At 40.0% G+C, this 26,137-nt stretch overlaps 2 protein-coding genes across 8 annotated transcripts in view; one reads left to right on the forward strand and one right to left on the reverse strand.

The window, feature by feature from the left end:
* UBE3D (ubiquitin protein ligase E3D) overlaps positions 1-8,217 on the reverse strand; it is a gene marked incomplete at its 5' end in the record, with an annotated part of 80,184 nt that extends 71,967 nt beyond the window's left edge. The window contains 4 exons of the mRNA XM_084284149.1: positions 930-1,161; positions 6,303-6,393; positions 7,753-7,952; positions 8,156-8,217. Of these exons, the coding sequence (XP_084140275.1) occupies positions 930-1,161; positions 6,303-6,393; positions 7,753-7,952; positions 8,156-8,217 (585 nt within the window). The remainder of the gene's footprint in view (positions 1-929; positions 1,162-6,302; positions 6,394-7,752; positions 7,953-8,155) is intronic.
* Positions 8,218-10,694: 2,477 nt separating this feature from the next.
* DOP1A (DOP1 leucine zipper like protein A) overlaps positions 10,695-26,137 on the forward strand; it is a 62,326-nt gene continuing 46,883 nt past the window's right edge. For all 7 annotated transcript variants that reach the window (XM_084284236.1, XM_084284238.1, XM_084284240.1 and 4 more), the window contains exons 1-4: positions 10,695-10,772; positions 20,907-21,098; positions 22,333-22,514; positions 24,701-24,871. In XM_084284236.1, the coding sequence (XP_084140362.1) occupies positions 20,961-21,098; positions 22,333-22,514; positions 24,701-24,871 (491 nt within the window). In that variant the 5' untranslated portion in view covers positions 10,695-10,772; positions 20,907-20,960. The remainder of the gene's footprint in view (positions 10,773-20,906; positions 21,099-22,332; positions 22,515-24,700; positions 24,872-26,137) is intronic.

A 26,137-nucleotide genomic window follows, 5' to 3' on the forward strand; every position in this document is an offset into this window, starting at 1 on the left:
ACAAAGATGATATCTGCAGGACCAATCTTTGTCAGCATAATTACAGACAAGCTGTACATTAGCAGAAAAGATTTTATGAAAATGCCAGCTTTGATGAAATAAGCTCATGGATGCTGTTTTATACAAGTGCTAGATTTCCAAGACGAGGAAAGCACCGCATTTTATTTCCTCATCCCACTATTGAAACATCAGCGTTCCTATTATTTTTTTCCCCCAACACATTTTGATGTTTCTAAGCCAAATGTTAGCCCTAATCCTAGAGACTCAGATGGATATAATCTTCTCCTTTAGAACACTTTAGAAAAGTCATCATCAACAGTTATAGCCTGGGGTGGCAGGTCTCTTTCACTAGGCAGAGCAGTCAAACTCAATCTCCTTATTCTATTCTTAGAATATGAAAGCCACATCTGAACCCAAAACACATTCTGATTTTCCAAGTCTTTCTGAAGTTTAAAAAAATAAAATAAAAAGAGTCTTTTGATTGTAATTATGGTTATGTATCCAGTAATATTTTGAGAGAAAAAAGCGGTGTTTCTCCAGTTTCCCCCTTGTTATTTGTTCCACTGCCCCTTGACAAATGCCTAACCTATTACAGTTACAATCATAATAAATGCTGATTTACTATACTCAGGATATTTTGAGGGGGAAACACTTGGTTTCAGAACTATATCATTAAACATTTTTTAATTCAGTTTATAAGGAAAAGATTTTCTTGCATATCTAGGTCAACATCAAGACATGGTGCATGCTTTAGAAAACAGCTTAGAATATTTTCTGGCTTCTATGCAGACGAATGTCAACAACTCTTTATGACCTTCAAAACATCCCCATAATACGTGTAAGCTAAATGAGCCAGTGACAAAAAGGCATTTTACAAGGAAAAAGTCCAAATACATTCCTTTAAGAATTATTAGAACAAACTACTTTACCAAGGTAGAGCCATTCTGAGAAGCGTGATGGCCGGTCTCCGAGCAGCATATGGGAGGTTCAGGGACATGCGATTCATTTTCTGAATTCAACAGAAAAAAAGTGTCTCCAAGAAAACAGTCATCACGCTGAGGGTGCAAAGTGCTTTTGGCAAAGGGGTTAGGGTGACAACACCACTCTTCAACTAAAGCACTCCAGTTTTCACTTGGTAGAGGAAGAACTCTGAGAAATTTCCTGAGAGGGAAGAAGAAAAGATATTTCAATATATTGCATTCTTTTATAAGACGCTAACACGCGAGCTCTTTACAAGAAGGAAAGAAAAAAGCATGGCATTTTCCCCAAAAGGTAGTGTGTGACTCTCCTTTCAGTCAAAGGTACTTTCTTTGGATGAATTCTGAGAAAGCAATGGCTGAGTGTTCCCTGCCAAGTTTGTGATGAAGCATTTCCCAAAGGTGAATCTCCAAAGATTATATAGTAGAGCTTCGCATAACCCCCCAGATGGTAGAAATCAAACAGATCTACTTGCTCATGAAAAAATGTTAACAATGGAGATTGTGATTATTTTTATTATTACTACTTATGAAGTTTGCTTGTACCAAATGTTCATATAAAAAAATTGCTGTCATAGCAAGGGAGCATGTACTTTGAAGCCCTTTAAAGTCAGATACCAGACTTCAAAACAAAGCTAAATCCTGACAAAAAAATCACAGAGCATATTCATTTAAAAAAAAAAAAAAAAGAAAGAAAAAAGAATAAAATAATGCAATCTTAATTTAGATTCAGATTCAAATTCCAAAAGTCACACAGCAGAAAACAAAACAAAACTTCTCCTTGTTAGAGATATGGACCAAGGAGTCTGCTACAGGTGATACCATGCTTTGCTTTCTTTACCAGTGTTTTTCTCCACATACTTTCTTTGGTTACCCACATTGTCACAGAATTTTAAAAGCCAAGATTTGGAACGACTGTTTTAAGCTGTAAAACACACTCTGAAAGCTAGAATATATGCATGTAAATACATATATAAATACATACATATAAATGTATATACTACTAATATATAATGTATACATTTAAATACATACATATAAATATATTTGTATATACTATATAAATACAGTCTTGGTCATTATGAGTCAGTGGTCAGTACTTTCCTGCCTATAGTTCTCATAAACATTCTCCGGTCCCTCCACATGAGATTTTATTAAGAGTGCAGAAGCACTGATGGATACTGTCCACATATTTACACATTTGCTTTAGTTTACATTTTATAGAGAACTATTGCACTAGGATAAAAACCTGCCTCTTTGCCAAAATACAACATTTTTAACTCTGTGCACTCCTCCAACAATTTTGTAGATGCACTGTTAGCTGCAGCGCTGCGCTCTCTGCTGTTAGTTTCTTTGCTGTGATCTCTGATGTTAGTTTCTTCAGACATTTGCCTTTTGTTCCCATATTTCATTTGCTATTGCCCAAAAAATATATATATAATTACATATAGTTTTTTGATTCCACACTTAATTAAAAACTTGCAGACACCACTTCATTCATGTTGCTATTTTACAAATAATCACAAAACCATAGCTAGCTAAACACCCTCTCTTTCTTGCAGCTCACAGACAATCCTTTTCTAAAGATGCCAGTTCTTCCCATCATAGTTTATTGCACCTTTTGTATTCTTGCGTGGGTGAAAGCAAAACCTTTCATAAAAAACTTCCTTCTTCATAGATACTCAATTCATTTTAAACTGTGCTTGCCCCATCTGCAGATGAAAGTTGGAATAACTGGTCCTCTGGCCCAGCTTTAGCATTACTAGTAAGGTCAGCTCCTGGCACTAATCACCACCTTCACTCTCTGTAGTCTTACCTATTGTTTGAGATATCATGATTCTGCTCTGGTACAGCCTTTATTCTGCTCTAGGTCTATAGACTGATTATTCTTCCCAGCTCTGTGCAGTTAGTGCCAATGCCTGGACTCAAACTGAAAAAGGTCTTCATTCCCATGTACTGTTCTTTACATTACCACGGGGGAAAAAAAAAAAAAAAAGAAAAAAAAAGAGCTGATATTAATCTGCAATACTTTTTCAAGTGTTACAGAAAAAAAAAAAAAAAAAAAAAAAAAGATTACTTTAAGCTGCAAACCAATACTGTCTAGTTTCTTTCCATTACCCTTTCTTTACTCTCAAAAGCTAGAGTACATCCCTTTGAAACTTCGTGAAGACCTGAGTTCTTGCCAAACAAAAGCAGGTACTCCAACCACCAGAAGTTCCTAACCAGGTTCTTCCTACCTCTAAGTTACACAGAAAACACAGCATTTCCAGTTTATTTTAGTCTTTCACCATTCCTAGGTGGGAAGCCATATTCTGGGTCACCACCTGGGTCCCCACATTGGAAAAATGTAACTCTTGCGTGAAATTAGCTTTCCAGGAAAAAACAAAAACAACAACAAAAAAAAGAAGCCTAAAGTTTACTAGGTACTGACCCTCTTAGGGCTGGTAAGTATAATGATAAAACCTGGCTAACTTAGGAAGTCATCTCCCCAAACTAACCCTTAATAACAGCTATGTTTCTACTCTAAGATAGCCATATAGTCAGAGGGAAACCAAGAGACACTTTCTTCTTCTGGAAGGATCTAATAAAGTCAAGCCGAACCTCCCTCTGGAGATAGCTCTGCCTCCAAACAGAGGAAGCCAAGGTAATGAACTTAATTTAAAAAAACTATAAGTTAGGTACTAGTCTAAGACAACTGCCATACAGATGTCATTCTTAGTTGGGCTTGGATTTGGCCAAAGAGATCCTTCTAAGACTAGATTAGAAAAAATACTCTCTAGCATCGTTATTAACTGATATCCAAGCAGTCAGTAATATCATCCTGTCTATTAAAAATTCAGAAGCTGAAAGTAAAATTGAAGCAAAATTAAACACATAATCCTTTTGATCAATCAGAGATGAAGAGAAAGAAAAAAGATCCAACTGAATTTCTTTAAGAGCAGACATCTTCATTCATTAATTAGAATGTAATTAAATGAATTCCCCTGCAATCAGTTTTTCAACAGAATACTTATGAACAAAGATTCTTAGAGATGGAACTAATGAAAACAGTTACTTCTTCGTTGTTAACTTACGAGAAATATTTTTCACAGCATTCAGCCTCTAAGAACTTTTACACGGAGAACAACTTTTTGTTCAGCCAGGTAATGACAGGACAAGGAGAATGGTTTTAAACTAAATGGGGGAGATTTACATTAGAGGTTAGGAGGAAGTTCTTCACTCAGACATGCTGTGAGGCACTGGCACAGGTTGCCTAGAAAATCTGTGGATGCCCCATCCCTGGAGGTGTTCAAGACCAGGCTGGATGGAGCTTTGGGAAACTTGGTCTGGTGGGAGGTGTCCCTGCCCATGGCAGGGGGGTGGAATTAGATGGTCTGTAAGGTCCCTTCCAACCCAAACCATTCTATGATTCTATGACAGAAAGCCTTGAAGAATTATTTTATATATGAGCTACACAGCAGGGGAGAAAGAAAAAAAAAAATCAAAAATTCTTTGCAGCTCTTAAATCATGAAAAAAAAAAAAAAAACACATCCTCTAATATGAGGATAATGTGGAAGAAAAAGAGAGACCATAATCCTGACCTCTGATTAACAGAAGCAAACAGATGAATCCAGTGCATCTCAGAAAATGTAGAGAGAATCACAGAAAACTGAGCTGAAAGAACTCACCTAGTCCATTTTCTTGCCTCAAGGAAGGATTGACATTTAAACTATTCCAAACGTATACCTTTAATCTAGTCTTTAAAATGACAGAAAATCCACTGGCTTCCTATGCAGTTTCTAACAGTAAGAAATAAGCTTTAGAGTATGTTTTTTCATTTACACCTAATTTCCTTTTGCACTTCAGTAAGTTCCCCCTCACAGGACAAATGACCATGCTGCCATTAGCATAGTCTTTGGACCACGCAGAGACCAACACATGAACTTTGCTTCTTAATGTACTGTCTTCTGGAAGCATGGGAGAGCTGGAATGGAAGGTGCTGGACAAACTGACAGCTCCAACCTTCTACCCTTATCACAGTCAATATTTTTTAGTGGTAACATTCAAGGGGGGTTCAGAGGTCCTCTGCAAGGAGAAACAGTTTACAAGCAATGCACTAACATGCCTTGATTTTTCCGTTCTCAAAAAATTCCTGCTGTGTCACACTGTAGGATACAGAACCACATTTACAGTATGTAAATGCCATGCATATGCATTTGGTGTGTTGATAGTCAGGAAATCGCCCACTCAGAGATGGAAATATACAAGGTGCAAGATCTTTTGAAAGCAAATGTTACTGAGTATAAATAAGAAGTTTCTTTACCGTATAAATGTATCAAGGAGAGTTACTGCTAGACTTTCCGATGAGACATTCCGTAAGAGAAAGCCAGGAAATCCTCATTCATTTGTGTTCACGCCAACCATAAATCCATATGTACGACAGGAAAGTAACAGAAGTTTACAGATTTACATTTGTATCACCGTTCTGAGTATTAGGAGTGACACGGATCATAAAAGGCTGCAAGTGCGTCTCCAACAATTTGTACATACCCAGCTGCAGCTGTCAAAATTGTTCATCACAAGAGCCAGAAAACGCAGCAGCTTTATATTAAAATTCTCATTCACTCTGCAGACTTTGTAAGGAACAGAGATAAGGCCAAATCATACAGCTAAGAAACAGGTCCTGTGCTCCCCAAATTCAGCATCCCTGAACTTAACAGAGAGGAGGGAGCTGCTGACAACAACCCCATTCTGAGCAGCCACTTTATAACTACAGCACACTGACTGAAGAGAATCTGTAAGAGAATGAACAGAACTGAAAAGGAGCCCTGGAAGTGCAGAGGAATACAGAAGCTGAGGTTAAAATTTTCAGTTTTACTCCCTTCAACACTGCAGAGATGCCAGCTATTAAGACTATGAATATTGTTAAATCAATGAAAACTAATATGTGTTCAACATTTTAACTGCAATGTTTTCAGCTCAAAATGTTATACTTTTTTTTTTTTCCTCTTATGCACAGGGAAGTCCAGCCACAAAAGAAAATGTCTCACTTAAGGCACAGCAGACAACTAAGAAAAGAATCCAGACTTCCCACCTGTCAGGGCCGATGCTCTAAGTAAGCTATTTCTACCTTCCAGCCAGAATGAAGCAAGAAGTAAATGAATAAATGGTGAAAAACTGTTTCAGGTAATTTTGATTTTAGTCATCTGTAACAGTGCTTCAAAAGTGTTCTCATCTATCAATTTCAAAATAACTGTCTTTTAACTCTCTAAGTACACCAAATAACACGAATACCAATCCATACAGCATCTGTTGCTATAAATACAAGACACTGCAGTACTCACCGTTCTTTTACTATGACATCACCACAGGACTGGCAGTAAAAGATGCAATTCTTCTGGGGTTTCAGGCTTTCCCTCAAATTATAAACAAGTTCTATAAATAGGAGAGGATGCATTAATCTTCAAGGCTGCGTAAAATTTTCACTCATACATAAAAATCCTTCCAAATACCTCAAACTTAAACAAGAGAAGAATCTAAATAAGCAAAGTGTTGACATTCTAAACACAACCTTATTCTTTTAACCTGTAGAAGCAATGAGATTTAGGAAAAACTTGCCACCTCTACCTCATGCCCCATATTGTTAAATAGGGGCAGCAATATGTAAATAATTATTTTAATGGCCCATATCCTCTCAGCTGGAGGAGCTGAGATACAGGTATCATCGCAGAGAATTTGTATAATTGTGTAAATTAAAACTCAATCCTACTCTTTTGTAATCAGAGTTCTGCTAGCAAGCATCTCTGTAACACGACGGTACATCCCAGTACACAACAAAAAATAGTTGGGGGGTTAAAGAAAAAAAAAAAAAAAAAAAGCAGTAGTCTTAGATTTTCAGCCAGGTAAGATACACAGCCACTGCTGTGCTACCCAATGAACAGTGAGCGAGCAACACCCTCTGCAGGCCAGCAGACAGAAAACAGTTTCACAGAAGACAGCTCAGACAGCTTTTCCAAATTAATATATACATATAAAAGCCTTCAGAGAAAATCAAATATTAGGTGGAAGAAAAAACAAACTATAAGCCTAGCTCCATGTATAAACAGGCTTTGCATTGCCCACTTTCTGAAATCAAAGAGTTAAAGTACGTTTCCAGCACAGGTGCTCAGTATTTAAGAAACAGATTGCAACCACAAGGGAAAGGTAGTTAAAAACATCCCAGAAGTTCATAAGAGACAGCCAGTTTTGCATACTAATTTAAAATTTTAAAGGCTAACCAAGGTTAATCTTTATAATTAAGTGGCCAGTGACAAATGTTGCGTTATAGCTTGGATGAATTGCATTATTGCATTTTTAGCTTAAACGTGAAATAGGAAAGGGGAAAAATTTTGTAGTGGGGGGGTGATGTTTGAAGTAGTGGGGAAAAAAAAAGTTTGAAGTGATGCAGGAAAGCACTGGGGAGGGAACTGAACGATGCTCTCAAACTTATAAGGAGTTACGGCAACAGCTTCCCTTTCATCAAGCCACTTTTTGTGGCTTCGCTTTTTAAAACCGACAGATGCTGCACGCTATCAGATGCTGGACCAAGAGCTGTTGTTTAAGTTGGAAACTGAGCCCCAAAGGGAACCTTACAGAAAAAGCAGCTGCACACACACTTAGAGCATGCTTCAAACTCCGGCTAGCGCCTTATCCTCCCCCAGCCCGAAGGACAGCAGCACCCCAGACCTCCCCGACTGGCTGCTACCCCCCAGCCCCCCCAGGCAGCCCCCACCCCGTCCCCACCCGCAGCCTTACCCGCGCCGCCCGGCGCCTCCCGCAGGCGCAGGCGGAGGTGCAGGGCCCCGCCGGGGAGGCTCCGCAGGCCGCGGCAGGAGGCCGGGGCCAGGCTGAGCCCCGGCGGCAGCTCCAGCGCCCCGCAGGCCCCGGCGCTCCGCAGCTCCAGGCGGGCCGGCGCCAGGCTGATGTCGGCCGGCAGGCTCCGCAGGCTGGGCTCGCTGCGGGGGGAAAGCACGGGAGTTACGGCGCTGCGGGGGAGGGCTGGAAAGGGGCTTCCCCGTGGAAGGAGCGTAAAGAACGAGGAGAAATCGATAACGCACGGTGCTCAGGAAGCCTTTATTTGCGCGGCGGCTCAGCCTTGCCCCACCGCCCCAGCCCAGCCCTCCTCCATCGCCACCCCCGGCTCCTGCCCCGCAGGTACCGGACGAGCAGCGAGGCGCTCCCCGTCCCCCGCCGGATCTCCAGCACGAACGGCCCCGCCATGCCCAGCCCGGCCCGCAGCCTGCAGCGAGCGGCCGCCACACACAGCGCCGCCTGCAGCCCGCAGCCCGCAGCCCGAGCCGCTCCCAGGGCTTCTCCCCACACAGGGGCTCTCCCCGGCTGCCCTCTGGCCCCGCCAGAAGCTGGGAGGGGTTCTGGGTTGCTTGGTCCTTGGCTGGGGTCAAAGGGTCCTTTACAACGTTGTTAGCTTCTTCTGGGAAGCCCTAAAGGTTTTTGTGGTTGCACGTGTTTGGAAACACCTCATGCAGAAAGGCAGGTTTGCCTTTGGTTAATTTCGTAGCGATTTGTTATCTAAGACATGATTGCTTTGAAGTAATGCAGACCCTTGGAGTTGGCAAAACCAAGCAGATTTCTTAGGAGAGCCTCAAGGAAGTAGATGGTGTGAGTTTAGATTTTGTGGGGAAAATAGGGCAGGCAACCGTCAGCTAAACTGTCTCAGCCAAACATTTTTAATAATACACAAATTTCATCAAGTATTATAAGATGCAGGCTATACTCTCTTTGTGTTCTTATTATACCTACTGGTTGTTCTGGGTGTGGTGTTTCTCTTTTTGTTTTGTTTTGTTTTGTTTTGTGGTTTGTTTGTTTGTTTTTAAAGAAAACATTTTATTCCATATGGCAGCTTTCATTTCCTACTGCATCACAAACCAATGCCCATATTGCCAGTTAAATTGTTCTAAGCAAGCAGGTCGCATGTCAGACACCACTAAAATTCACCTCGTGACACAAGAATCAACTCCTAGTAAAAGGGATTCCTGTTAAAAGAGACTTCGGCTCTGATAGAGGCTTACACAAGACTACAAAGCTATAAATAATCTCAGGTATTTCCTGCAGGGTGTGAGCTTCATATGTCGAACATTGTCTGCCATAGGCTTCTCACTGTTTCTGCAGTGAAATAATTATACAGAAATTAACATTAATGTCCAAAACCATGGGTGCACCTAGCCCAGTATTTTGATTCCAGTGTCAGCAATAAGGAGATGCTATTTAGGAAGAGTTCCTCAGTGTAGCTATTGTATTAAGGGTGCTGGAAGGCACATTCCTGCCTATTTCCTTCTTGCCATCGATATGAATAATGACGACTTTGTAAATCTTGATGAAATCTTTCCCCAGCCTTCTTTCCTGAGCTGTTCCAGACTTTGTCATTGCCCCTGTAAGGCAGTGGCTCCCTCCCTCCTGTGCTGTCCCTAACTACCATACAGCTTCTCAACCTGTGAAGAGAAGAACTGACACAGGAATCAATCTGAGCAGTGGCTATATACCAAACACCTCCCTGTTTCTTGTTCTCCATATCCTTCCCGATGACGTGCAATGTTCTGTTGGGCTTTGTTTGGATTGCTACTGCATGGAAAGCTGATGCAACAGCTTCACAGGACTTTTAAGATAGCTCCAGGTTGTAACTGGCACTGGTAAAAGTTCAGCAAAAGGTAAGCTCAGAGATCTCCTCACTGCTCCTCAGGGTGGTGTGTGAAGGTATGGCGTTACCTCCTGGAAGTCCTGACACTTCTGGCAAGACCACCACTTCCGAACAGCTCCAGAGGCACCACTGAGCCCTAGTTAGGAATTAGGTCTCAGATGCATTTGTATGGTATTTTAATGAAAAACATGTCAATACACACTGTTTTAGTTGGAAATACAACACCTGTAGTGGTACTCAATGTCTCACCAAAACCAGTGGGAACTGCCAGCTTTCCAAACGTGAAGTTATGAAATATTGAATCCTTAATAGTGTAGGATTTAGTAATTTTGGAATCCTAGATTAACAGTTTAATGAGAAAAGGAATCTTGTCTCCTGTTTATTACCCCAAGCTTGGAGAACAAAACCTGCCTTGTTAGACTGTCGTGTTGATAGGATTTGTAACCTGCTACCTGGTGATCTATGGTACGAGATTTTCCCCAGGCTGTATTTTAGAAACATTTACTTGTTTTCAGACAAAGCCTGAAAGATTGATTAAGCCGCTCATGTAATACAATTTGTGAGAAACAACCTGCAGCCAGCAACACAGGCTCAGGCGAGGATCTCAGTGAAGCAGCATTCATATTTGTGATTGTAATGGTGGGTGTCCTGCAAGCTGGAGCACCCAGCAAAAGTCTATGATAAGCTTATATTCTCTATTACCTGACATTTTAATTCCTCACTGAGTACTACAGGTTCAAAAATTACTCAACACTATACCACATATATACAATTTTATTTAACCAACTGTTGATTTTTCATTTTTTCCCCTTTCCCTCGTGACTGGAGGACCCGTGATTTTTTTATTTCGACTGATTTCGCCGCACTGTTCGTATCCTTTTTGTCAGCTACCCTCCTTATTTTGGGGACAGCCTGCGGACGGCCGAGGCGCTTCGTGAGGGGTTGGGGGGGGGGGGGGGAGCGACCGTTAAACCGACCCCGCAGGCGCGCGCCGGCCTGACGCGGGGCGGTGCTGGGCGGGGCGGGGCGGGGCGGGGCGGGGCGCGGTGCAGGCCGGGAGCTGTCAGGGCGGCGCGGGGCGGCCGGCGGCGGCGGGGCCCTTCCGGCGCGGGGCGCTCAGGTAACGCCACCCCCCCCCTCCCCCTCCCCCTCCCCCACCCCCGACGCCCCCGTCCCGTCCCTGAGGCGCCGCCGCCGCCGCCATTTTCTCGCCCCCCTCCTGGGCGCAGCGGGGGCACCCCCCGGGGTCCAGCCAGGCCTGGGGGCTGGCGGCAGGTGCGGAGGAGCCCGGTGACAGCGCCGGGTGGGCCCCTCCGGCGGTGGGTTTGTCGAGGGGGCGGTGTCCCGTGAGGGGGAGGGCCCGCAGCCGGCCCGCCGTGACCTTGAGGTGTGAGGGCGGCGGGGCCCGGGTGGCCGCTGAGGGGTACGGGGGTGTCTGGGCGTTGGGGGTAACCAGCAAGGCCTGAAGGGCTCGGCTCTGAATGCCCTAAAACACGCTGCGGGTGTGCTGAGGTTATCCCGGGGCTGGCACCACTTGTGGCCCTTGGATTTCCATGCTGGATAACTAATATATCATAAATAATAAGCGTGCCTGCGTGTCAGGTGCAGTAGCAGCGCGTTACTGCCCTCGGATTAACCGGGTGATGCTGCCTGAATCCTGCAGGGCTGCGAGCTGGCGGGGGGATCTCTTGAAGTAGCGATGTGCTAGATGTTTGCAGGCAATCCGGGCTTAGTATAAGGTTGCATATGGTATCTTTTAATTTTGTTGCCAAGCCTCAGTCTGGCTGTATCTCTTTTAAATACTTGCATTGGCCTGGCTGTCAGAAGTGCTTATTTTTTTTGGTTGAAACATTTGGTAACTTTCCACCAAATAGACTGAATGCAACACAGTAATGTCTTTTCACACGTCTGATAATGATTTGATGGCTGAGTGCTGTGATTATCCAAAATGTACAGTAACTTATAACGTAACAGATGAACGTCACAAGGATGAACACTGGTTTGGAAAAAAGCAGGATGTCAACCACATAATTCCCAGGTTGGTTTTAATTGAAATTAGAATAGGCACTTTTGGAAATTTAAGTAGCCTGGAAGGGAGAGATGGGGAAGGAGAACTGCATTTCTGACTTACTGAATGTCTCCTGTTCCCAGCTTGTTGCTGGCGCCTGTGACAGTAGGTACTTAAACAGCATCTGGCAAAAACAAGTTGTCCTGCATCTTCCAATAGGGCTGTGGCTGGGCATTCCAGTGCATGGTTATGTTTACAGGGGAGGCCGTGTTTATTTCGGTAGCACATCTCTTGTGTGAAAATACTGGAATGCTACACTGACCACTGGAAACACTCATCACATGCACAGCAAGCTAAGCTGGTAAGAATGCAGTCTGTCTGGTGCAAGTGGGCTTGGATTGTGTTCTACCATCATTCTCCATCTGAATAAGGGGAAGACACTTCTGTGTGTTCATCACTGGCTTTGTTGTCCTGACCAGTGTTACTGCCTGTCCACCTTTATTTTTAGTGTCTTCGTGCTCTAGCTGGGAATGATTGCTTGGGCAGGACTGACTAAAAATAATTATTACTGTTCTCGCTTGGTTTGGTTTGTTTTGTCTTTGGAGCGGTGTTGATAGCCAGTGCAGATGATGACCAAGAAGGATTATGAAGTGTTGTTTTAAAAAACGGGGGGAATAACATGTTTTGGAAATGGCTGAGGAAAAATAGAGACAGAAAAGAGAACTAAGAGATGATAAAAAGAGACTGCATCTGCTAAATCATGGAATGGAAAAATATAACTTTATGCAGTACAACTTATTTGTATGCACTTAAGTTGTCTTTGAGATGAATAATCATGTTGCCTGAACTTGTAGCTGATAATCAGTTAAGTGATAAAAACAAAATGAAATATGTTGCATCTCATTCTCCCCAAGCTCTCAGGGAGAAACAGTGCAGGATCGAGCATTTTTTCCCCAACGACCGAAACAAGAAGAGAAAAGACAGCACCAAAGCTACTAAGGAGATGATTTTGCTAGTCAATGCAATGTTATTTTTGTAGTTTTTGTTTTAAATTATTTATATATGCAATGTTAATTCTTTTTCTCTGGTAAGTGCTTCATCATTACAGAGATTTCAGAATATCCACATAGTTGACAGTGCATAACTGGAGGCATTGATAGGTTTTTCCCTTAGTAACATTTTCTGTAAACAAAGGAAACAGATCAGAAATTTGTACTTGCGTATAACCATTAAAAAAATAATTAAAGCCAAGGAATGGTGTTTTGTCTGATTTGGTTTCTATTGTTTTTAGAATTCAAAGAGAATGTGAACTTAGTATTTATGTCCCTTCTGGCATAAGAAAGGCCCTTTCTGCTGATAAGGAGGGTGAGCAAGTTTCTGTCCCACAGAATTCTGTTTCCAGAAGAGTCAGAAGAGGATTCTGCCTTACAAATCCGTCTGTAATCCATCTGCAGAACATGAGAAATCAGGCACATTGCGAAATATGACCACAATCTAGATAATGTACAGGCATAAATATGGCATATGACACTAATTCAGAATTTAAATTAGTATAAAATGATAAAACCCAGTTGAAATGAGTGAATGAGTAATATCTAAAGACCTCAGGTTTTATAAAAAAGGGAGGTTGGACAAAGTGTTACCCAAATAAAGCTTTGATAAGATTGTGTATGGAGAACTTCTGACAAACATTTCTGTGAACGTTGAAAACAAATCTCAGGGTTGTTTGGAGACAGGACGTTAAATTCAGGGGAGGGTATGTATTAGAACAACAGGTGTGGTTGTATAAAAGGTTTGTTTAAATCTTCAATTTTAACATTATTGTGAGCAAAGAATGAATGAATTATCAGGCTTTTTTTTTTTTTTTTTTTTTTTTTAAGCAATGCTTATCTTTCTGAGGTGGAGAGTACAGGTACACAATGTAAGACAATGAGGCTTATGTAGTCCTTTTTTGTTTTCCAGGCCAGAAAGTATCCGGAAGTTGGCAAAGTTCTTTAAAGCAAAGTGTGCTGCAGTTCTAGGTTTAAACATAGTCATACTGGTTTGAGTTGCTTGTTATTGTTAAGGTTGCTATGTGATTTTTGGCTTTTTTAAACTTCATTATTATTTGGTTTTATTAGTTTGTTGAAAGTAAAAAAATATAGAAGATAGGAAAAGAATGCCTCAAGATAAGTCTCTGGTCAGTAAATGCTTGGAAGAGATCAGAAGAGGAGAGCTAGCTAGCTAAAAAGTAATTCTGTCCAAAGAGGGCATAGTGACCATTTGAAAGAATGAAGCTGAAACGTAAAATAAATTGTTTTATGCTTTTAGGAAGCTTTTCTTTTTCCCATGTTAGACACCTGGAGAGAAGGTAACTCTCTCAAACACTGCGCAGCAGGGAGAGCACAAAGGTGCTGCAGGGAGAGGTGGTGGGACTACTTTCTAATACGCCACCTCATGATCTTTTTATGAAGGTGGGGAAGTTGCCCGCTGTGCAGCGCTGTCGGTTGGTTTGTGGATAGCTGAGAGAGGCCCTGCTGCTGCAGCGGGTAGGCCCAGCCGTGCCAGCCTGGCAGCGCCTTGTTCTGGTGCGGGGAACAGCAGGTGATGCGCTACAGGCGATGTCACGCTTCGCTTCTCAGTAAGGGTTTCACGTTGTCATTTGCTTTGGCATTGTCACAGTGTTTGGTTGACTCCAGGAGGTTGCATCTCATTTAAATCTATCAATAAATCTTAAATGTTGTCTTCTGTCTTCAGGATTGTTGGGATGTCAGCCTGGGGATTTACTCTGTTACAGAAGACTGTCAAAGTGCCTTTACCTATATTGCTTACGCTTCTTTTACAGATGTTTTGCTGTTACAATTCCAACTGATTATAAAGAAGGTAGCTCTGTGAGGTGAGATGAAATGAAATGAAGGGAGGAAAATGCTCTGTAAAAATGTTAAAACAGTACAGGTTAAATTCTGAGTGTTTTGTTCTTCTTTCCTTCAAATGTGGAGTTGACTAAGAAGGAAATACTGTCCAGTTCTAGATTTCCTTAAATAATGAATAGAGAAGTTGGTTACTAAGAAGACTTGCTGTATGTTCCTTAACAATTTTTGAGCTTGTTACTTATTACTCTTTATGAGCTCATATCTGGTGTAACTCAGACTCTGCAATACCGTAAAGAGCAATATCAGGAAGATTATTTTGCATATCTTAGGTATTTCCATCAGACTATGCTCCCTGGTAAATTGAGAGTCTTCAGTCTAGTTGTCTGTCTTCTGTGACTTCCTATTTATCCAAAAATAAAAGGTATACTTAGTGTATTTCTATACACAGTTTTTTTCTTGAGGTAGTAATAAGAGTGTCTTGTAGATTCTGAAGCCAGGAACACATCCATTTAGGTATCTAATCACACCTTTGTAGTACAGGCCATACACATTTTCTCATTTAATTCTTGTCTGAGTGAGAATCAGTCTTTCTCGGAAAAAACATCTTGTGTTGGTTTAGAAGTTGCCAGTATGGATAATGCACAGATTGGTATGCTGCCTGAAATGAATCATGACATGAAAAGGAATAGGAACACCTGACTTGGTGGCATAGTTGTTCCCACTTTTGAATTTTGACTTGATAGAAAAGTGTATGGCCAAGTTATTAATGGCAATATTAAATTTTACTGAGTGCTCTGCAGTCTTGCAGGATAATGATGAGATCAGGGCTACTTTGTGTACATATATCGTGTGTGTTTGCTTATTTGGGTAATATGTCTTCTTTGCATCTTTACTGTACTGAATAGCTATAGGGCAAAACAACAAGCCCAAACTGTTCTTCAGAAGACACTAGTGATGCCCCTTTGACAGATTCTGAACGTAGAAAGTCATTTTAGAAACATGTTAAGTGGTTGTAATTGGAAAGTCTTTATATTTGTTGGTAGAAGAGACTATGTATTTCCAACACATGATTTTTGTATTAAGACACTAGCCTGGAATTCACAGTATTTTGCTCTTCATGCTTTTAAATGTTTCTGAGGAGAAACAAAGTATAATGAGTTACCACATAACAAGACTTCTGTTCTCTGGGTGTTCAAATCTGTGTTTGTATTAAGTCTATTTAAATAAAAATGTGCTTCTGCAGTTGGCAGCTTGGTATGTGGGCACTGTACACAGCTTGAAAACAAACAACTCAGTACTGTGAAATCTGAAATTTTTCTCATCTGCTTTTTAATTATCTAGTTTTATTTTTTATTCTGTGCCCCATGGTCATACTTCACAGAATCACAGAATTTCTAGGTTGGAAGAGACCTCAAGATCATCGAGTCCAACCTCTGACCTAACGCTAGCAGTCCCCACTAAACCATATCCCTAAGCTCTACATCTAAACGTCTTTTAAAGACCTCCAGGGATGGTGACTCCACCACTTCCCTGGGCAGCCTGTTCCAGTGCCTCACAACCCTTTCAGTGAAGAAGTTCTTCCTAACATCCAACCTAAAACTCCCCTGGCTCAACTTAAGCCCATTCCCCCTCGTCCTGTCACCAGGCACATGGGAGAACAGACCAACCCCCACCTCGCTACAGCCTCCCTTGAGGTACCTTGAATCACTAAATAATTTTTGAAATAAACCTTGATATGTTAAGGAGTTAAAACTCTGCAGAGTTCAAAGGGAACAAGTTTGCAAAGTGAATTCCTGAAGGTACTTGGGACAAATCTTGGGAATTCTTCAAGTGAAATAATGTAAGCACATTTGTGCTCCACAGCACAGTGGTCAGCACCTTGGCCTGTATTGCAGGTTGGTATGAGGCAGACAATTATATCAGTTCTGTGAGGCTTGGAAAATGTAAGAATGGAACAGCAGCAAGTCAAACCTGTAGAGGAGCTGTGGGGTACAGCAGGTGCTGGAGAATTTATGAGTAGCTGGGAAGTTTTATAATCCTGTGATAAAGTTGAGATGGGACCTAGATGAAAGCTACTAATCCTGAATGTGTTGATGAGACCCGCAGCTTCAATGTAGTTTCTTTAGCTTCAGCCAAAAGCATTTAGACCATCTTAAACAGATTAATAGCTTGTGTCAATGTGAGACAGAAGGCTCTTAAGCATGTGAGTTTGGGAAGGAAGAGCATTTGCTGTGGAAAATACAGCTGTAGAAGTAGCATCTTAACATGACGGGGGAAAGCCAATACTGCCTTAGTGATGAAGGGAATTGTTTGCAGGGCTGTTCTGTGAACACATCATACACAACCCAAGGAAAAGGAGATCCCCAGGCCCAGGTAACTGCTTTCCTTGTCAAAGGCATGCCATAAGACTGGGCATCCAAATGTGTCCAGAATTGTGTGGTCTGTCTGGTTGTTTTTGTTAGGCTTTTCAATCCTCTTGAGAATTTGAAGGTAGTAAGTGTCAAGACCTACTTCTGCAGTCACTTGTGATTTAAATACGGTCTTATCAGATTGAAAGTGCATGACATTTCTTAAATAACACAAATATTCTTCATCGATAATGAACCTTCTGCTCTGATACCCTCATTCCTTCTTTGTCACCCATTTAAAGAGAGGCATGGTCATACAACAGGTTGAGGGTTATCCGTGCCATGACTGGCTCTCCAGGAGACTGGGTGAGCTTTCAATCTGTGCAGCTTGCCTCTTCCTTCTCTTTGGGTATACCAAAACAGGAAAAGACAACAAAAGCAGAGAATGCTTACTTTCATCCTTTTGTTTTAAAATTAGAAATAAATATTAATAAAACTTTCCAAATAAAGTTGACCCTCGTGCTAAATAGTGATTGTTAAATGGCAAAATAAATGATTTAACTTTCGGGTTGTTCATGATGTGGCAGAAGCTCCTAATTTTTTTAAATGATTTTAATCTACCAAATTTTATTATTTATCTGACTTTTCAAAATAGCACACCCTGAAAGAATAAGACTGAGTGTGATATTTACAAGGAGATAAACGTTACTAAACTTGACTTTGTTTTGAGATATCAATGCCATATAATTAAAAGTTGTTAAATCTGCTTTTTCACTGTAAATGAAGAGAAAAGTAACAGCAAGAATACATGATAGAAACAAGAAAAGATCAACAACTACATTTTGGAATATCTTCGGACTAAACAAAAAGGAAACCTGGTAGGACAACCATATTTTTATGTATTAGGGCTAATAAAGATAGGCGTTCCTGTAGTTTTAATGATCTTAGAATAAAAATGGTGCCAGGCTTATCATAACAATACATATTTACTTATATTTTGTAGTATTAAATAAATATTATCTCCTCTGCTCCCTGACTTATTATAGCCACTGATATGGTTTAGATAGTTTGAAATAGAGGCTCTTCATTATGCAAAAAATATGCAAGAAATTAATTCTTTACTAAAACTTCAAACTTCATAAAACATTTTTATTTTTTTTAGAAAGAAAAATGAGGGTATAACCATAGAGTATTAAGAAAATGTATTTTTTTCTCCTCTCCATAAAACTTCATAATGGTTAAATTCACTGACAACATGTGGATAAATGCAAATATCAATTAAAAGACTAGAATAACTTCATGGTTGGCAAAAGGCTGGTGTCTAAAAATAAATCTAGGTTGTTCAGGTAGCTGTTTTTGTTTGTTTTAAAATAGGAAGAGAATATCCTGATCAGTTAATAGGTGCAAGAAGACTGTCCTTTTTAAGCCTGTGTTCCTGCTGTTTCTGTCTAACCTTTGATAATCTCTAATCAGTCCAAACTCTTGGCTCTCAGATTTTTCAGATACTTCGGGAATACAGAGCCCAGTTTCCCACACAGCCTCAAGTGGCTGCATTTATGCTTTCACTGAGTAGGAAAGGATGCTGATGCTTTCTTGACTCAAAAAGCATTATTTGATGTGTCAAATACTTCCTCCATTCTTTGCACCTGAAAAAATGAGAATTGTGTTGCTTTTGTGTGTTGATCCTTTTTTCTTCTTTAGTGTTAATATTTTATCTTATGTTTGGAGATCAGACACTGGCAGTTGTGCAACAGCCTCTTTGAGATGTCTGCTGGTATTCTGTAGCCTTTTCAAAGCAAAAGCCATCTCTCTGGCCTTAATCCAAAGAAAATACAGCTATTATAAAATGAAGCCATATAGTATAAGCTTCTAAGTGAAAAACAGGGCCTAAGTCCTTTATGCCGGTGAGGTATCATGACAACTATTGATTTGGCACTCAGAATATATTTCTAAGTAATACTTTCCATTTCTGTTCTACCTTGGAGACAATCTGTCATTATTAGCCTGCCATCAGAATCAGAAGTGCAAAAGGTCAGTAGCTATAGACCTTTTTATTCACTCCTGCTATACGAGGTCTTCTTCCTTTTGTCTGTAAGTCTATAATTATTTTCTTGTTCTTTTTGCAATTTCCCTTGTCATGCTGAGACATGAGCAGTACGAGGAGTAAGATTGCAATAAGGATAAAGAAATAATATGGAACTTCGGTTGTTCTGGAAGAGAAAAAATCAATGTGATGAGGGCAGAAGAGAGAGACTTGTCTGGTACCTTGCACACGACTTGGGTGGAAGGCTGCGGGCTGAGAGGCTTCTCAAAGCTCCCTCTCCACCACACCAGCGGTGTACTGCCTCTGACTGAAGGAACACTTCTTCTACATATGAGAAAAACATTAAAAAAACAAAACAAAACACCTCAGGAGGGTTAAAGATGTGTTCATATCAATTAATCATCAGAAGCTCCTGCTAACTAGAGGAGCAAAAAGGAAGAAGCAAAAATCTGCCAGGGCACTTTGATAAACTCAGCCAGATTAAGGTCATGAAATTTCAAGCGAGACTTACTGCTGTCTCAGTTTGGAGATGTTGGAGTCTGGCTGTCTTTGTGTTACCTGTTGGAGTGCTGAAGAGGTAAAACAGTACCAATGTAGCTGATATGGTCTGGGGTAGTTCTAAGAACTTGGAAGTGTGTTTATGACGTGAAACAATACACATTGAATTTCTAGTCTTTTTGACTTGTCCCAAACCATACATTTTTTCCTTAGAATTTAATTATAAATGTTTTATTATCTCCATCAACAGTAGTACACCAGAAATCAGAATGTCACTTTTTATTTCTGTTAGTGTTTCTGCTGTAACCTTTCATAGACGCCTTTCATTTCAGGCATTCCACTATTTTGTCATATTGCTGCTCACTGGGAATAGGGGCCAATGAGGCATGTTTTCCAGTCGTGGTGGAAGGTCTCACTGAAGCTGCTGTTTTCAGCATGATTTCTATTTATCGTGCCTGGTAGGCAGCCTAGCGAGTGCAGTTTCTTTATTGTTATACCTGTTTCACAGTTTGTTGTTAGAGTTTTCTCTTTTTCTTTTTTGTCTACCATGCTTCAGCCTGTGATTACACACCATTTTCTTCCCACTTTCCTTTAATAAAGACAGGAGAGCTGCATTTGTTGAGAGTGAAATCTTTTCAAAAGCTGAGTATCAGAGAGAATTCCCAGAAGGCTCCAATTAAAAGGGACATAAAAGCCTCTTCCCACAGACATGCTACAATAGAATTTCCCATTAAGGGTTGAAGGTGCTTGGGGCCGGAGTAGCATTGAAAGGGTGGTAGTGGGGGGTATACATAATAAATATGTATATTTGTGGGTGGAAAAAAAAATTAAAAAGGGGTTGAATTTCATGAAATAAATAGTTTATGCCCTATACGTATGAGGTGTTGTTTCTCAGACTAGAGTATTTTCATTACTTGGTGTAAACTCCTGTGGGATGAGAATATAGAGAGCAAATTGTGAAAGCCTCTGATTACAGAACACCACTGATGTTATACTTTCTGTATGTGTGGCTGATAATGATTTAAACAAAACAAACACAAAATAGTTGTATTGCTGAGTTAAATACCAGGTCTTGTAAAAGCAAGTGTTGAGGAATTAAAGTACTTCTCAATAATGTGTGACTATTGTGTGTGTCCTTCGTTCTCATCCTCTATCTGGAAGTGATTCTGAAAGACTGGCATCTCTTGTTTTCAGAAGGACAATAAACAGCTTTTTGGGCAGGGGCAAGGCATTAATTTTCCAAGTGCTTGGTGGTTTTTTGTTTTGTTTTGTGTTTTTTTTTTTAAGAGGTCTTGATTATAAATGCACTCTCTTGGTTATGTGTCAAATATCTGTGTGCAATATGTTAGCCTTTGTGTAGGATTTGCTGTAAATACTCAGATTTTAGTTTGGTATTTCTGAAATGCCTCTCATAAGGAAAATGTCTTGCTTTTTCAATGAAATCATTTTAGTAATATGTCTCTGGAAGCAATAGCGTCTGTTTCTGTTTATGTATTTTGAACAGGTAATGGTTGTACATGAATTACAAGCTAGTCTCTAGTGGGGACACCGTGGGAGGATGAACACGGAGGAGCTGGAACTACTGACTGATTCCAAGTACAGAAACTATGTAGCAGCAGTTGACAAAGCGCTGAAGAACTTCGAATATTCCAGTGAATGGGCAGATTTAATATCTGCGCTGGGAAAGCTGAACAAGGTATGCCTGTCAGGTGCCTTTGGAAAAGATTCGGGAACTGACAAAGAGTGTTAGTATGATGATGTAAAAGGGTAAGGTTCCATCAGTCTAATATGCTTGGAAATAATTAAAGCTTGAACCATATGTTGAGTATGTGCAGGGAGCAATAAAATCAAACAACTGCCTTTCTAAGGCTTACAGTAGAATGCTATCTAATTTTAAGTAAGAAGGAAAGTTGTCCACGTAGTAGAAATAAACACGTTTTTTTATTGATGACATTTACTTTTAATCTCACTTAATTTTATTAAAGTAGTGTGAGAAGTAGAAGCCAGCATAAATATAAGTATTTTTATGTAAAGTATGAGTTATAGAATGGGGATCAAATAATTCGTCGGCCAGAGAAAGGTATTCTGATTCATGCTAACAGTTAATACATTAAATGTGTAATATCAGTGATCTTTAATAGCAGTTCACAAATGTTTACAGGTCATGTAAGATCTTGTTCTGATTACTCTGAGTTTGGGATCTCCAGTCAGGGTCATAAAGTTCCCTTTACACACACACATTTTACCAGTGTGAAGCTCTGCAGAATTTCGCACAGAAGGCATTTACATTTTGTCCTTTAAACCTTGTGGAAAATCAAGAAGGGATAGTAGTGTTGGCAATGCCAGTGGGATAGTTTCTTTGTGTGAACTTTTCTAAAAAATCATAGCAGTTCTTACAGCATGTGAGAGCTATGATATAGTGGAAGAAAAACATAAAGACAAATAGAAATAAGTGTTCTAGTCTTGAAGTGTTTATACAGTTTCAGACAGTGGTAAACTTCAGTGTGTTGCCCCACTCATGGCAGTTTTTTAAACTTTGGGTGGTGAGTTGTGTGGGAGAACTTTACTAGTCATCTTTGAGCTACTGGCAATGCATTTCAACAAGTGGAGACAGTAATTTTTGTCCTGAACTACTGAAGCGTGATTGTAGCATAAAAGGACTAGTAAAACAAAGTGAACAAACTGTGAGTGAGGAACCTGCAGCAAGTGAAGTTCTGCCTTGGCATTTCCAGCTGTAGCAGGTGTACAAGTGGAAAGGCATTGCAAATAAAAAGTTCCAAAGTACATGTTAAAAGGTTTGTTAGTTGTGTTGTAAAACCAGGTGTGTGTCTTGACTGACTGTGTTTGGGAACTCAGTTGTAAAATGTGTGTATGATGTTTAACTTACTTGCTTTGTTCTGTTTTTCTTAATGTGTTGATTTGTTTGTCAGGTGCTACAGAACAATGCAAAGTACCAGGTAGTTCCAAAAAAGCTGACTATAGGGAAGCGCTTAGCACAATGCCTTCATCCAGCTCTGCCGGGCGGGGTTCATCGGAAGGCACTTGAAACGTATGAGATCATCTTCAAAATCATTGGGCCCAAGCGCTTGGCCAAAGATCTTTTCCTATACAGGTACAATAGTTTAAACAACTGTATTCTGAATGCACGGTTGAGATGCTTTTGGCTTCCTGCAGCTTATATTAATAGTACTGCTTTGTTACATGGCAAGAATCACCCAGCTTCTTTTGCTCATGTTACTGATGCTTGTGTAATACTGTTCTTCTGAGTACTGTACATGTATACCAAAAGATACGCAGGTTACCTAATTTTTTGCTTAGGAACAAACTTGCTAGTGCTAGGAAATCTGGAATTCATTATTTCTTTATGGAAACAAAGTTTTGTGCATGCATGTACATAGATTGAAGTAATTGAAATGTTAACGTTTATTTCAATGTATTTACAGTTCTCTGTGATTTGTAGCTTGTCTTAAAGAAACTGTCTCTTCCAAGCAGTCAGGGCAACAGAACAGAAAGATTGTGATTGTGTGGTTTTTTTTTTTTTTTTTTTTTAGAATGATGGGGAGGCGCAAAACATATCTTGCTGTCAATCTATAGAATTGACTGTAATGAAAGCAAAGGATAACCTTGAAAATGAAGTATAGTGAAAATATACTGATTCCTAAACCTCCAACAGGTTCTTGGGTGGGTGAGGGAGGGCAAGACGTTGAGCTGTTTATTATGCAAGGAATAGAAGGTTGTGTGCATATGTGTATACACACAGTTTTTAATCTTTAGCTATCCCTAGAGATTAAAATTCCGTCAAGTTGAGAAATCACAGATTTAAAATTGAATTCTGATTACATAGCAAAAATGTATATTAACGCTTGGAAACAAATTGTGTACCTTAACTTCAGTTATTCTGTCTTGCATTGGCAATACATCTATATATAGTTACTTTTGTGTATGGAGAGATCTGTTTTCTGGTTTTATGTTTTTTTTAAAGATTTAGTGAACTCATAGCTCACAATTTTTTGGCTGCGTGGTAATTCAGTAGCTGCAGCATCTTGCTAACAATAAGTTCGAGGATAGTGAAAAATGCTACCTTGTGTAATGTAACTAAGAGCCATTGTTGCTGATGCTTGGGAGGAGATGAAGACATTCTGATTATGGCATTATCAAAGATTCCAGTATTTTTCATGTAAGCAGAATGTGTCCGAGCATCAAATCTTGAAGAACGATTAGTAGCCTTACAAAGAAAGACTGTGGGTAGTGTGCTAGTTGTAGAACAAAAGGCATTTTCTGCAGAAAAACAAACCCATTGACAAAGGCAAGACAGTGATTCTTGTAGATAAAGGCAAAAATAACTTTTACAAACAATTCTGTTATTTGTAAACTCTGTAACATCTGTAAACTTTATATTCAGAATGATTTTTAATAATGGATCTGTAGGTTTTTTTAAGACCCAAACTTTTAAGTCTCAAACTTTTTTTTTCCTGTTCATTATTTTCCTCCACTTGTTAGGAGCATTCTATCTTGAGTCCTCGCTGATTTTGAAAACTATGGTTGTGTTCACACACCACTGATTATTGCTGTTACTTGTCATAATTTGTTACATACATTTAATAGCAACAGCAGAAATGATCTTAATATGTAGGATAATCTCCTTTATTTAGCTGATCACATTTTTAACTTTCATGAACCTACATTTTCATGGTAAACTCAAAAATATGTTTTTATTTCAATCCTTTAAATATTTCAGTGTAAACAGTGAGTTTACTTTTAGGTTGAGAATCTATTTCAGGCTGAATTTTGACGTAGACTTTGTTGCTACCTAGCAGTACAAAAGCCTTAAAATGTATCTTCAGATTATTTGGTGATGTAAAAGGTCATTGTTTTTCTTTTATTATAAAAAGTGTTTTTATAAACTACCTCAATGGTTCCCATCTATTTTTGTTTGTTCTTAATAAGTGGAAAGAAATGGAAAGACAATGTATTTTAAAATGTTTTTTCCATTGTGATGTAGCTTGACAAAATTAGCATTTTATCTTGCATACTTGCTTCTAGTTTGATATTTGTGTCATTAGTGAAAGGCACGTTCATTTCTGGGCCTTTGGTGCTTTACTGTTAAAGCTCATGATATTAATCTGTCAATCTGGGAGGCAGTTGTGCAGCACGGTGGTCTGCATCAGTGCTAAATTCTGAGATTACAAGCCTGACGTTTAGAACTACATTGGGCATATCTGCAAAAGTTTTATGATATAAATGAAACTGTCTCACGTGAGAAGCTTCCTAAAAGAGGTAAATTTTATTTTTCCACAGTTCTGGGCTATTTCCACTCCTTGCCAATGCCGCTATGTCTGTCAAGCCAACATTATTGAGTCTGTATGAGATTTATTACCTCCCGTTGGGGAAAACGTTGAAACCAGGTCTGCAAGGACTGTTAACTGGGATTCTGCCTGGTTTAGAGGAGGGGTCAGAATACTATGAAAGGTAAGGATACATATGCTAATAAAGCAATATGATGAATTATTTTTTCCTGCAACCTTTTATTACATACTTATTTTTGGATTTTTTTTTTTTAAAGATACATGGTACTCATTTAATTCAGTCATATTAGTTGTAACTGAACAACATTATGATGGAAGATGACAAACAGTAATTATGGTAAATTAACTGTTAATTGTTCCTGATATTGAAAGGGAATTGACATGAAGTAAACTTAGAATTATAATTCAGTTATGGCATGTTAGGAACCAGAAACATCAGGAACCACTTCAATCAGGAAGCACTTCTTCATTGTGCAGGTTGTGGAGTACTGGTACAGGTTGCCCAGAGATGTGGTGGAGTCTCCCTCCTTGGACACCTTCAAAAGCCACCTGCATGTGGTCTTGGGCAGCCTGCTTGAGCAGGGGGGCTGAGCCAGATGACCCTCAGAGAGCCCTTCCAGCCTCAGTCGTTCTGGGGTTCTGTGAACATACTGCTTGTTTCTTTTCATGGGTTGTCACTGAAGTTACTTTTGCCATATTAGTCAGGCTAAAAGACATATTTGAACTAGATTTAAGATGCACAGACCAAGCTTCCATCATTAAGATTTGTTTGTTACTATATCTAAGTTACAATTAAATCACCTGCGTGAGAGACAGGCAGCAATGATCCACCAGTCTGTATGGATTACTATGTTTCTAGCAGAGTGGTCTGGGAGGTAATAGCTCTTCTTACACTGACTGGGGCTTAGGCTTGCTGGTTATCTTGATCACAGGAGCTGGGGCATTGGTGTAGAATCTTAATATAATAATGGATGAAGTTATACTCCACAGCTTTGAGGTTTTGGAATTGATCATGTGTTTTCATATTCTTGATATTTCTGTAGAATGTGGCTTAGAACTTCAGAAGCTAGAATTTCACAACTTGTACATGAAGAGCAATTTAACCATACCTCTTTCCATTTCTGCGTAGGCAGATACAGCATAGTTGGCACACCAACTACAGTGGGCAAGGGCTATTTCTTCACTGTGCAGTTTCCATCGCTCTCCAAGGGCTGCTCAGTTTGCCTTTCAGGGCCTGCCATACTGTGTGGAGGTGATGCCCATGACTGGGGAGAAGTGAGGGCAGTGAAAGCGATAGCTCTTGCTCAAACAATTGTTATGCCTTGTTATTGCCAGAAGTGCCTGGTGCAAAGCATCAGTGGGCAAAAGCTGTTTTCTTCATTCTTTTCTTCAGTAGCTATGCTTTCCTGCTCTCTCTGTGTCTCAGCCA

Source organism: Netta rufina (assembly GCF_964035555.1).
Source record: "Netta rufina genome assembly, chromosome: 3".
Taxonomy (NCBI): domain Eukaryota; kingdom Metazoa; phylum Chordata; class Aves; order Anseriformes; family Anatidae; genus Netta; species Netta rufina.